Source organism: Hydractinia symbiolongicarpus, chromosome 7 (assembly GCF_029227915.1).
Source record: "Hydractinia symbiolongicarpus strain clone_291-10 chromosome 7, HSymV2.1, whole genome shotgun sequence".
In the NCBI taxonomy this organism is placed as follows: Eukaryota; Metazoa; Cnidaria; class Hydrozoa; order Anthoathecata; family Hydractiniidae; genus Hydractinia; species Hydractinia symbiolongicarpus.
Window position 1 is genome coordinate 21,246,596 of NC_079881.1, and position 13,862 is coordinate 21,260,457.

Here is a 13,862-nt window from a genome sequence, read left to right on the forward strand (position 1 = left end):
ATTTGACAAGTAGGGTACCATCTTAGTTAGTGCAGCATGTATCATCAATAAATTTCACAATTTCTCTTCCAAAATAAATCCTTTTGAAATAAAAATCATACATTATGTGTGGCATGTTGAACTATCAGTAAATTTCACAACGAACCCGCATGTTGAATAAAAATGAACATCATGCACATGTATTTATTTTTTTGTTTATTACCTTAGCTATATATGCGAGAACATTGATGCAGAATTATTTTTTATATTTTTTATATATTTTTTTTAAGAAAAACAATTGTTTGTAAAGAATTGTTGTGGTAAAAAGGCATCTGGTTTGCCTATGACAGTCAGTATTTGCACAAAATATTATAATAATTCCTGGCTTAGCTAAAACTCATAAAAATCATACGTAATGAAAATGAAAAAAGCTAGGTTGTCAAAACTAAGACTCCCAGCAACCGCTACGGGGTCCAATGCCTTATTTTCGAGAAAACAATAGTATAGCTGTTCTACATAGCACTTAACACTTGAAAGTTTAAAGCCAGCTTCTGGGGAATTATCCGAGGCGTCAAATATTGCATGATACTTTTTAACCAATTACCAATTACAACCAATTACAGGTACACATTTTTAGGGTAGCCAATTTGATTTAAGGAAAAAAAACGCCGTTTACGCATACATATGCAGTAAATTTCTTGAAAAATCTCTGTTTGCTAACTTTAAATCGGACAGCTTTACTTTACTTCATATACTTGTAGTTTTTGTTTAGTCGAACCTTCTTCTGTTAGATTTTGACCGTGAAAAGCCTGTGTTTGCCCTCAAATAAAAATGGTAGCTACCACATGAAGAAGAGGCAAGAGGGCAGACGAGGTGGCCTAATCTCTAAGTGACAGTCATGTTATGCAACACAAATTTAATTATTGTTTAGTACAAAACCAGTTTATGGCATTTTAGGTAAGTTTTACTGACATGTTGATGAACTTAACTCTATATAATACACTTAGGATAGAAGATAGCTAGCTAGCTAGTTTATTTAGCTAGATAGTTTGCTAGCTATATGTAGCTATAGCTTTCATTTAAATAAGGCAAAACACTGCTAAAAATAAGTAAGGTTAACTATTTAATATATAATTCACGACAAAAAACTTCAACAATTTACTGAAAAGAAATAGATAGCTATAGCTTAGCTGGAATCCCTTTGTAGATCGCCATATGCTATGGAAAAATGGCTGACGTCTGAACTGTGCGAAATCGAAAGTGAAAACTAGCGTATAGCAGTTCTGCCCGGATTATGAACGCTGGCCAGATTATGGCACCTTTTGCCCCCCTGTTTATAAGGATTCGCAATTTACGTCGAGACGTTTTTTTCGCTATGCCTAGTTTTCAATGGTGTTTTATCTTCCGGAGAAAAATTACACCGATACTATTTTTCTCTCGCCATGCCTAATTTCATGGTGAACTTCATGGTGAAGTAGGGGAGTTTTCTTGTGGAAGGGTGGGGAATTCAATCTGTGACAATATTTCGTCAATGTTTTATGCACAAAAGTGCCAATCACAGACTGCCTGGCCAGTCATTATATGCCAGCGTTCATAATCCGGTCACCACAACAAAATCCAGGGCAAAAAACATAATCGGGCCATGCGTACATAATCCGGCCGTCCTGTTTATAAGCAGGCTTCGGTCACATTAAAAGATCTTTAATTTTTGTAAACAAAACAAACCCCCTTCGTTGGCAACACCATGTGCTTTTGAATTTTTACATCAGGTTAGCTACACAAATTTTGAGTATTTTTATCCTTCCTTTACTATGGTTTACTACAGCTACAATTTTTTTATTTCATAGGTTACACTTGCGAGAGCAATGGTTGCATTCAATGGTTTAAAACTTTGCATTAAATCCAGAAATTTTCTCCCATTGCTAAGAAGAAGTGAAGTTGCATGTTTGTTATTACAGACCAGAAAAACACACCATCAGCTGCCTTGTTACAAAGCTGAAAAATCAGCAGTTGGCTTTGACAATTATGAGGATGAATTAAAACAGTTCAAGCTCGAAGTACCTGAATACTTTAATTTTGCTAAAGACGTTTTAGGAGAATGGTGCAAAAAGGAGAAGGTCAGAAAAACACATAATTGTCAATTGTTATACTTTATCTTTCCATACAGGTGGACAGAAAATATGTATATACACCACAAGAAGTTAATTCAAAAATAAGGCTTGCAGAAATTGGTGGAACTTTTTTTTGAAATTGGAAAAGCATAGTAGTAGAAAAAGATTAATGATCTTGTTACTCTAAAAAAAATTATAACTTTTATAATTTACTATTCTGCTCCATGTATTTGCCTACATAAAAAACATGTTTTTTGTTTTGCACACCTGCCAAAAGGATGCTGAATTTTATAAAGTGAAAAAAATTGATGAGTTAAGCCCTGTAACTTGTGGTTATAACTCTTGTACTGTATGCAGGAGACTAGGGTTTAATTCCTCTTGACAGCGCTTCAATATAGGCAAATGACTATTACCATGCCCCTAGATTAACCAAAGCCATGTGAGGAAAATTGGGGACATGGCACACTGTGTGGGCCAATGAATGTTGCAGGAAGTTGTCTGGCAGAACGCAGATCCTAATTGGGTCTGTGTAGCTCAAATTGAGCTATCACTCCTCCTGGAAATAATTGACCCTTGATATTTGTGAGTTAAGCCATGTAAAATATGCACATCGTTCTTTAACAGATATACTAAATTGTTAATAGATAATTGCCTAAAAAAGTTGGACTGGTGAGTCGTAGTGATAAAAAAATTATAAAAGTTAAATTTTTTTTTGGAACAGTGACAGGTATAACTTTCATCATCTACATGACTCATAAAAAACTCAGACTAAACCTTAGACACCAGCATTGTTAGGTGTTGGATTATAAAGCTAAGAGTATTTTTAGAAAAATCAGGGTTTTATCATATTATCATATTATCAGAATTTATTGTTTACTGCTCCCACCTGTGTGTGAGCAAAGGTGCCTCAACTGGACACAGATAATGACTAAAATTTGCAGCCAAATTTATTTACAACTTTGTGCACAGACTTTTTTATGAATGCTTGAGACGAGGTCTATATATTCGGCTTAGGAATATTGTAAAATCAAAGCAATTCTGTGTCGTAATAAGTTTTTATTCATTTATCTTTTTAAATTTGTATTTAATAAAATAAGGCTACTAAAGTTCTACTCCAAAGTTCAAATTTAGCCCTGTTTTCGTATTATTGAATTTGTTGCAGAAATTGGGGTTCTTGTTACATTTAATTGTTTGACATATATATATATTTTTTTTAAATTTTAAATTTAGAGTGGTATTCGAAATGCTGTCCCACCTGCATTCTGGTGGGTTGATGATTTTGGCAATGAACTGCAATGGGGTTTTGAAGAGTTATTGCAAAAGTCTAACCAGTAAGTTGTCATGACAAATTTCTTAAGAATTTTTAACTTGTTATGTAAAGTTATATTAGAAAATTCACTAAATAAATCATTTTGTCTAATCGATGCTTCACAAAGTTAATGGATTATGGCTAAATAGTTGCACTGTCATTTAAAATAACCACCTGAAAACATCAATATTTTGGACTATCTAACTAAAATAAAATAAAAATTAACTAACCAGGACTGTCATTGGATTGAATAGGCATGTTTGTGATAAACACTTGTTGTACCTGTATGGTTGGCAGAAGGGTAATTACCCCCCCCCCCCCATTTTTAAAACAACCCCTATTATTAGGAAATCCACCCTTTTTGAAAGTAACCCTCCTAATGAGGTCAAGCTATTTTCTTTATCCTGTAACAAATCAGAAAGCATTTTTGTTGTTGCTGTTAGTGTTAAAAAAAAACTATATATGGAACCTACCAAAAAGTAATGTTAAATAGTTCAGCAAATTGATTGTGAGAAAAAGTTCTAGCAAATCAAATTTGCTTTTGTTAATTCCATTTGTCTGCCTTTCATAGCCACCAATTGTAACTGATTTTTTTTCCAATTTCAGAACTTCCCTTTAATATCTCTAATGCATGGATAAGTCTTCCGTAATTTTGAATATTGCCACATGCTTAGTTTGCTGAGTTTATTAAATCTTTTAAAATGTCAACTTAAATGATTTTTATCTAGAAGGTTTTGAGAGGCAGAAACATGAATTTAGACATATCAATAAATAAACAAGATTTAACTTTCAAAAGAAAGAAATAGAAACTGGCTGCTAATTAAAACAATACAAAAAATTAGCAATTAGTAGCCCTAAGTAGCATGAATAAGGTTAAAATCAGTTAGGATTGTTTCAAATATATGTTTTAGAGGCTAGGTGATAATGCTCAACTTTTTTCTCATAATGTTGTACATGCAATGAGTTACAAATTCATCAAGGTTTGGATTCAAAATATTTTTAAATACAGATAACTATTTAATGTATTAATCTCAATGGATTTTGTACTGATTAACAAGTTTGTAAAGACAGAAAAGTAACTAAATCCAAATGTTGTTGTCCGTGAAATTAAAATTTTATAAAAATTAATCCAAGTAAAGTAGTAAGCAGTAGGTAGGAAAGTATAAGTGATAACATAATTGAGGCTGAAACAAATTTAATGCTACCGAACAAATATTTAGTTTGAACTGGAATGCCATGGTGGTAATAATTGATACTTACGAGGGACCAGGGTGTAAAATGATGTTGGATTAACCAGTCTTATGATATGACTTGACATATGATATGACATCATAATTTATGCAGCATAATTAAATCTGAAGTTTTTAAATGCGAATATCTTGAGAACAAAAAAGAGCTTTTTAAAAAATTTAAACAGACTTGTTAATCAACTTTTTAAGCTATATAATATTTATAATTTTTAGATTATCAAACATTCTTTCTGATTTCTGTGATGTCAAAAAAGGTGATTGTGTCATCGTGATTTTACCAAGATTACCAGAGTGGTGGCTTGTCAATATAGCCTGTTTACAAACCGGTTAGTTGGTTTGATTGGTTAAGCACTACTGTATGTTTTTGATTCTTTTGATTTTTTTTAAATTGTTCAAATTTTTTTAGACTACAATTAATAAAGACTAAAAATCACAAAAAAATTTAGAACGGATGTTTCAGCTACTCAATTTTATGAAAAATTTAACAGCTGAACAGTTATACTGTTTACTTCCATAACACACGTTGAGCACAAAAATACAAAATTAATTACAAGCATTATGAATAACTATTTGCATATTCATAAATGGACCGACTCATTATCAAACCTTTTTGAGGTACTGAACTAGACCAGTGCCAAAGTGGTACCTATCATTGTACATGACAGCTTGAAGGTTTATCAAAGTCACCACAAATAAAATGAGCTAAATATTTATTAAGCTCTATTTATATCTTAAAAAATTTATAATAAGGTTCATAAAGAAGGTACATGTGTGATTCTATTTTGATAAATATGTTTTGTTTAAAAACCACATTTCGTTCACTGCTAACACGCTACCATTTTGTAACATTTGCAAGATTCATTATCTGCCTCTTCGTGGTGACATGCCATTTACTTAAAAATCTACCTTACATTTTATTTTCAATATTGTACGTTCAGGCAATCACCGCAAGTAAGAAATGGTTAACAATGAAATTTTGTTGCCTAAACCAAGCACAAACCAAGTTTCACAGTATACCTGAAACATAAGTAAAGAACGTACATTAGTTAACTGTTATTTAAACCATATTATGACAGTACAGTGTACTCACATGTATAATATTTTTACATAGGTGCCATAATAAGTCCTGGGACTATATCTTTAACAGCAAATGATATACGCAATCGTCTACAAACATCAAAAGCAAAATGCATTATAAGCATACCTGAAGTAGCAGAACTTGTTGATGAGGTTTGTACATAGTTTAATTCCACATTGTTTATGTTGGAAATGCAGTACTTGTTTTGTTGAAATTCTAAAGCGATTTGGGAAGATTACTTTTAGTTTTTAACTTTAAAACTATACCATTAGCACAAATTGTTAAATAGCATGCATTGTTATTGCACAATCTGTCTTTTTTATTCTATTTTTTATTCTATTTTTTATTCTATTTTTTGTTCTATTTTTTATTCTATTTTATTGATATTATGTTAATATTTATAGCATATTTTCCCACTAAGTTTCTTGAGTCACCAAGATAAATGCAAGTGAAATTAGATTACTAATTTTAATCCATAATGAAAGTTTTGTTTTAGACAATGTAGAATGCCAAATAAAGGAAATAACCTGTTTTAATGTACTAAGGGTACAATAATGATATCGTTATTCTCAACAAAAAGTTATCGCCAAAGCATATTTTTACATCACATTAGGCCAAGAATTAACACTTATAGTTACCAAGTATTTTCTAAATACTCCTTCCGAAAACACTTTCCTTCAGTAAGCACCCGTTAACAAAGGAGTTGTTAAAATTTAATCCACGCAATTTTAAATACCGTAATTCTTCCGATAAACGCCTGGGCCATTTGTTCAATTTTTTGATTTCAGGGTGGGCTTTTTTTTTGTTGATGGTATACATATTCTTTACATAATATCTACATCATTATTATTATTATCATTATTATCATCCATATCTTCTTTCCATAATTCATATGAGTATTTATGAAGATCCTTATTGGTAAAACCCAACATTTGCATCATATTTTGAACAAAGGCTCCTTTTAAGGGGTTTATGAGTTAATCAATAACGGTGTCTAAAAGTAGCCGTAATCATTTCATTACGTTTCTTTTATATTTATTGTTTTGAACTGTTTTTATAGGTAGCCCACACTGTACCGTACTTAAAAAGTAAACTTATTGTTGATCCAGTTGATAAGTACAGGTGTGTTCACTGTAAGGTTTATTATTTTACTTCTTGTTTTGTATGACGAGGTGTTGTTTGAAAGAAGAAATTTCCAAAATAATGTTTAGACACAAGTGGTTACCTCTCAAACAGTTAATGAAGGATGCGTCAACTACATACACTGTAATAATTTTTTTTTGATTTTTCGATATCTTTTTGTAACAATACAATTACCTTTTTAAAACTGTCTTTCCACATGAAAAAGCTTACGAAAATATTGCAATAAAATCAGCACTCTCAAAATCAAACATTTTTACTTTGTTCATATTTTTTGTATTTTCAAGAATTTTCAGATTCTGAGGACCATCTTGAAGTATTTTGGTTACTCTACTCTGAAAAATTATTTGTCAGACAAATTTAAACAAGTTTTTTTTACTGATTTTGCAAAATCGGCTTTATCATTCTCAACTATTAGCATAATATAGTCATCTTCCGAAAATATTTTATCTTTCCCTTGCTTGCTAATTGCTGTGGGAATACATTATTTTGTTTTGGTTTTTGATTTACAATTTTATTTGCCATATTTTCCAGACTTTTTGTGGATTTATGCTATTTGGATTAAATAATTTTAAAAAAGATCTCTGCTGTATCTGCTAAGTAAAAATTCACAAAGTTAAATCGAGGTAAAATGGATTTAACTTTGTGACTTTCTGATAGTATGTTTCATAATCATAATGTTTCATAATAAACATTTTTACAACAGTAAAATAGTTATATATATTTACAGTGTTTAGAGACAAGAAGTGATGATCCAATGTCTTGGTTTTTTACGAGTGGTACAACTGGATATCCTAAGATGACAGAGCATAGTCATGTTAGTTATGGCTTGGCACACAAGTTGACAGGAAAGTAAGTACAGATACAGAAATATTTTGGTTGCAGGTTCACAATTCTATCACATAATGTGTACAGTAAAGAAGAAAATGACGTTGTTCATTTGTTGTGGTCTGCAACCAAAAACTTTGATACAAAGAGAATATTAGTGTGTGGTTTGTTATTGTTTGCAGAGTAATTTATGACTTGACATTTCAGGTCCTTTCCACTTCATTACCACAAAATATTTTTTATCCTTGTTTTATTGTTAGGTATTGGTTAGATCTGGAATCAAATGATGTTATGTGGAATGTATCAGACACAGGCTGGGCAAAATCTGCTTATTCGTCATTTTTCGCTCCATGGTGGCAAGGATCATGTGTTTTCGTCCATCACACACCACGGTTTGATATAAGAAAAACATTAGAAATCATGCAGAAGTATCCCATTAGTGTTGTATGTTTGCCGCCAACAGCATATCGCATGATGATACAAGAGGATCTATCAAGCTACACATTCAAAGGTATTGTTTATTGTGTAACGTTTTGTATCCTTTCGTACAGAAAGCAGAATGTTTTAAATGATTGTGCCTTTACAACAGATTACATGGTTTGTTTGCAGTTTACAATTGTTTATATCTAAATAGCAGACAGGACTAGGAAAACATTATGCAAAAATTTAATTTAAATCTGACTTCTTTTTATTCGATATATCTTACATCTCCTGTTAATTTGACTTTTTTTTGTGGTAAGCTATTTTTTATACATCTCCACTTTGTGCAATAGCTCTTCGTCACTGTGTATCTGCTGGTGAACCATTAAATCCAGATGTAATTGAGAAATGGAGTGAAAAAACTGGATTAGTGATAAGAGAAGGTTATGGACAAACAGAAATGGTAATTATCAATTTTACTATAATATATACAGTAAGTTTACACGCAAGAATTTTACAGGCAACTCCAATTGTTATTTAGTTCCTTATAACCTATTTGTTTTAACCTGTTCAACTTAATGTGTATTTTTCAGGAAGTATGTTTAAATTCGTTAAGTTGATTTATTGTGGCAGTAGTGAACTCAACACACTTCCAACTTTCGCCGACTGTTTAAACGTTAGACTTTTCTCATAGTTTATAACTGGGAAGGTTGCTAAGTGAGCAAAATGTGTAAAGGAAACAGATGCCTAATATTTGTTTAGAAGGTTCTTAATTTTTGGCCTAATTTGATGACATACCCTTGGCAACTGGGTTGCTTTGAAAAACGTGTGTGAAATTGTAGAACTACTGCACAAGGTGGGCTGCTGGTAAATATTCAAGTTATAATCTAATCGTTCATATAAATAACGCAATCGTTGCGTCCACCAAACTTTTATGTTATTGTTTCATCGGTGTGACAGGATTTTCGTAGAAGTAGATGCATGCTACTTAGCTAAATCAAACTGATTATATTTTTAAGAAAAGAAAAAAAATCTCCCTCACTCGATTCCATCGACAATGTATGAACAATAACAAGCATTGTTGAGCATTTCTATTTTGTGATGTTTTCAAAATTTGGAATATTCGACACTGACTGTTTTATAAATGTGGTAACGTGCTTATATACACAAAGTTTTATACAATTTTTGCAAACTGTCGTTTTGCAAGGGGTATAAACGTGTTTTCTGCTTTAAGACACTGAGTTGTGGAATATTTCGATGTCTGGATGTAAAACCTGGTTCTATGGGAAAACCCGTTCCTGGTTACGACATACAGGTACGCCACATTTTTGTGCTAATTAAATTCAGCAGTATGTTTCGTCAACAAGAAATATATTTAAACAGTTTTTTCTTTTCTTTTCTCTTGAAGATAATTTATTAAATTTTTGTAGGAGTTTCTAATGTTGAATAAGTTCCATTAAAAGAGCTTAAATAATTTTGGTGTAACCCAGTCTGGGAAATATATTGTATTTAAAACTTGTATGGCCACTCTTTTATGGTAAACCTGTAATATAGATTATCGATAAAGATGGTGAAATGGTTGGTACAAATATGGAAGGAGATGTAGCTGTGAATTGTGCGCCACAACGCCCAGTTGGTTTGTTTACAAAATATGTGGTAAGAAGTTGTTGAAATACCAAACCATATCTACCTCGAAACAATTGGTAAAAATGTTTTATTAAAACTGATTATGAAAGAGGCTTTCGTAGTTCGTCGCGTAGAATTGAATGACATGTTTTGCTACCATTTTGCAACAAAAAGAATCAAAAATAGGTTTTCACATGCCGAACTTTTTGCTTTTGGTTTGGCATCTTGCCAATAGTTTTTTTTATTAATCTTTTCTTTTTGATGAAAAGCAGCTGCCTGTAAACGTTTTGTGATTGAAACACACCGAATGATTAGTAGTGACTTCGATTAAGATGCGAGTCGTAGTTTCAATTTGTGTTTTTTTAGAATGATGAAGAGAGGACGGCTGCTGCATTTCGGGGAAATTTTTACCTCACAGGTTTCGTGTTTTTTTCTCACTGCTAGAATAATTTTGTGTGATGAATTTATAAAGTTTAGACAACATTTCTGTATGTGTTACAAGGTGATCGAGGCTACAAAGATGAAGATGGTTATGTGTGGTTCGTTGGTCGCTCAGATGACGTCATCATCTCTGCGGGGTAGGAGTTTCTTACTAGAAAAGCAAGTGAGATAGAATTTTATCTTGCGTTTTTTTTTCAAGAGACGCAATGCGAAGTGGAAGTTTAAGTGGAAAAGAAATAGTTTTCAAAGTTCACTACTTGAGTTCTGTGCATCATAAATATAAAAATTATCTATCTTTCTTGCAGTTATCGTATTGGTCCGTTTGAGGTGGAAAGCGCATTGATTGAGCATCCAGGTGTTGCCGAGTCAGCAGTTATAAGCAGTCCATGTGAGACAAGGGGAGCGGTACGTATTTTCCTTGGAAAAAGTATCGTGATTCTATTTGGGAGAGTCACCATTGAAATAGTCTGTTTATAAATTCAGTTAAACACAACCTTCAACCGGAAGGACATTTAAATGAAATTTATGCCGTAGACAGCAAAATTGTTTTTTTCGAACTTTGAATTCCAATTGGATGATTAAGACAGCGTGTGTTTACAAAGACCAGTATTTAGGTATTATTCGTCTCCTCTGTAGGTTGTTAAAGCTGTTATTGTATTAACGCCTTGTCATCAGAAGAAAGATAAAATAGCACTAACGAAGGAGATACAAAATCATGTGAAAACACTGACTGCTCCTTATAAATATCCACGAAAGGTAATAGTATATATTTACGTGTAATTTTAAACGGATGCTCTAAACACGGTATTTGTCAGACTCTGAAAATCTTAACATCACACTAGGTGATCTTGAAAACTGTGAAAACTAAACTATTTTGTTTTAGGAATTTTTTCGAGTATGTTTTACGAGTATTTTGCATAACTCGTTATGTTTCATGGCTGTGTGTTTCGAAGCCGTGAAATATCGAACCCCGTTGAACGACACAGAAGTTGGATCTTTATTTTGCTAGATATGGGAGTTTCCCCCCTTGCTGCACAACAATAAACACATTTGTTAAATTATTATTTTAGATCGATTTTGTTGATTCTCTTCCAAAAACAATAAGCGGTAAAATTCGTCGAGTTGAATTGCGTGAAAAAGAATGGTCGAAAAATGCCGAAACGAAAGAGTAACGAAAACACGAAAGTACTTAACGATACGAAACATAAAACATGTTCGGTTAACAGAAAGACCAATGCTTACGAACACTGTGGGTACTTATTAGGGCCGTCGACATTACAATTGAAGTAGAGGGGCTGTATTTTTATTAAAATATCAGGAAACAATGAATTATTTTTTTATTTTCGTTTTTTATATTATAATATAATTTTAATGCAGACATCACATCACTTTGAAAGCTACCATTTTTTAACACGTTGTTAGTGTTTTAGTATTTAAAGAAAATAAAAATATGTGGTTATTATTTGTAGAAAACTTACTCACTTCCCTAGCTCATATATTATAAATTTTTTTACATAATAATTTCGCCACTTCTGTTTCTTAAGAAAAGCTACGGGAATAAAGTGTACTCATGCAAATTGAAATTCATGCAAGTGTAAAAATTTACGCAGGGGGTATTTTTTATTACACGTAAGGTTCCCGTCAGCGTTTTTGCCAGTATTTGTTGTCATCTCTCCCTTTTTTCTTCGCATAGCTTGTCACTTGTTGTATTTTTTGTAGATATGTTGTATTTTAGATAGATGATAATTTGAGTATGTTTTCTCCACGGTTGATTTCGCGTCGGCACAATAAAATTTTAAAAGACGCAAATTGAGAATTGACTTCTATAAAGCACTGGATTCAACTTAAACCAGCGTGAAAATTTTACCTCAGGAAGATTGCGTTTTCGTCGAATACACGCACGGCGAAATCAATTCATACAACCTCGTTCCCAGCTTTTTTTAGCATAAAGTTACAAGGTATATGCAAGTAGCTAGAATTCGTTGTTACTTTTTTCTTGGTAACCTAGCTAAAAGTTTTACATCAGTCCCGTCCTCTTGTATTAAAAAATCGAAAAAAACCCACACCTTCAACCATAAGAAACAAAAGTAAAGATCATGTGACATGAAACACAAGCTACAATGAAATCTGAAAGTGGACAACCTCTAAAGCGGACATCTTAGGACGTACAAAAAACTTTGTTCTGGACAATTTCATAATAAACATTTTTTGCAGGTCCTACACGGTTATTTCCCCCTGAATTTACTTTTATAAAGCGGACAAAAATTTTTTTTGACTAGAATATCTTCTTGTCTAACACCTGTCCACAATGCTTTCGTGGTACTACCAAAAATGCCCAAAATATCTCTATTTAGTAAAATCTTTTCAGACGAAATTGTCTTTTGAAAAATGTTTCTTTGTCTAGCTGGTAAAGGGTAATATGGGCATGGATTTCCAGTGTTAAAGTAGAACAAAATAATCTAAAGCGGACAAAATCTTTGGTCTCTTAAGTGTCCGCTTTAAAGAGGTTTTTCTATAGTTACAACCTAATATGGAGGGCCCTAATAACTTAATTTAAATAAAAAATATATCCACACCTAGGGAGAGCTGTTGCTGATCCCTTCACACCCTATTTAAGACCTCGGAACATAATCCTTCCCTTTCATGAAAATTACCACCCACCCTACGTTACATAGAGTAGATTAGTTTAATTATTTGTATCTACGGGGGAGTGCGTATTTTCAATCGGATGATATTTCCACTTCTCATTAATTCCTCGAGAGAATTATAATTGAGACGCTTTTTAAAGTGACGAATGGAATAAATTGGAAGCGTTTATCAGACAAATACAAATAACACAGTAATGAGATGTAGAAAACATTTGTAAATAAATAAAAAAATAAAATGAGTTTAACCCTTTTACCATGCAACTTACTTCGAAAAGACATAACTGTCTCACCGGGAGAACAAATAGCTGTACTACAAAACGCGAATGAAGAGCGAAGATTACACGAATGTTTACACGATATCGATACGATAAAGAATCAAGAAAAACGATTAATGAATCGGGATATACGGATAGCGGCCGTCCAAATGCAACGTTTGCTTAAAGTAATCGCATCAACACAAACATACAGTGAAAAAATCTGTAAAAAAAAGGAGCTCAAAAAATTCGAACTAGAATATCAACAAAATGTTCAAAACGTAAACAAACGTTTAAGACAACGAGCACAATCAGCACCTGCTCGTTACCCTTCGATAAAAAAACATGTAACTAAAACAGACATTGAACGTCCAAAAACAGCACAGATGACTAAAATGAGGAACCACAATGATACGTCCTTTTCGCATAATGGAAAACTTCAATGCAGGGACTATTTGACACCCGCAACAACACCAGACACACCGTCACGTGGTCGGAAGCTTGGGTGGAGCGCTGTTGAGTCGTCATGCAGCGAAAAACAAGTCGATCATGTAATACCAAGGCATGCAGGTTGTTTACAACGTAAGGACTCAAAATCGATGTTTATCGTGCAAAATAACCATAGTGTGAACGATTTTTATATAGATAGAGGAAAATTTACTATAGTGGAATCGACAACATCAGCCGTTTCGAATCATACTTCAACACAAGGTTCAAGCACGTGCGAGACCGAGAAGAATGCCAACCCGTCTAATAGAGAGCTGCTTGATAATGGATA

The 13,862-nt window shown here is 32.7% G+C and overlaps 1 protein-coding gene across 1 annotated transcript; it reads left to right on the plus strand.

Moving 5' to 3' along the window:
* The first annotated feature begins 1,592 nt into the window (after window positions 1–1,592).
* On the plus strand, window positions 1,593–11,991 carry LOC130649093 (acyl-coenzyme A synthetase ACSM3, mitochondrial-like). The gene is made up of 17 exons (XM_057455293.1): window positions 1,593–1,748; window positions 1,827–2,096; window positions 3,321–3,421; window positions 4,863–4,975; window positions 5,761–5,879; window positions 6,788–6,849; window positions 6,939–6,993; window positions 7,598–7,719; window positions 7,956–8,206; window positions 8,469–8,578; window positions 9,350–9,430; window positions 9,670–9,771; window positions 10,108–10,159; window positions 10,244–10,319; window positions 10,488–10,587; window positions 10,819–10,938; window positions 11,253–11,991. The coding sequence occupies exons 2-17, from the start codon at window positions 1,845–1,847 to the stop codon at window positions 11,352–11,354; spliced, it is 1,818 nt and encodes a 605-aa protein (XP_057311276.1). The 5' UTR covers window positions 1,593–1,748; window positions 1,827–1,844; the 3' UTR covers window positions 11,355–11,991.
* Window positions 11,992–13,862: the final 1,871 nt, after the last annotated feature.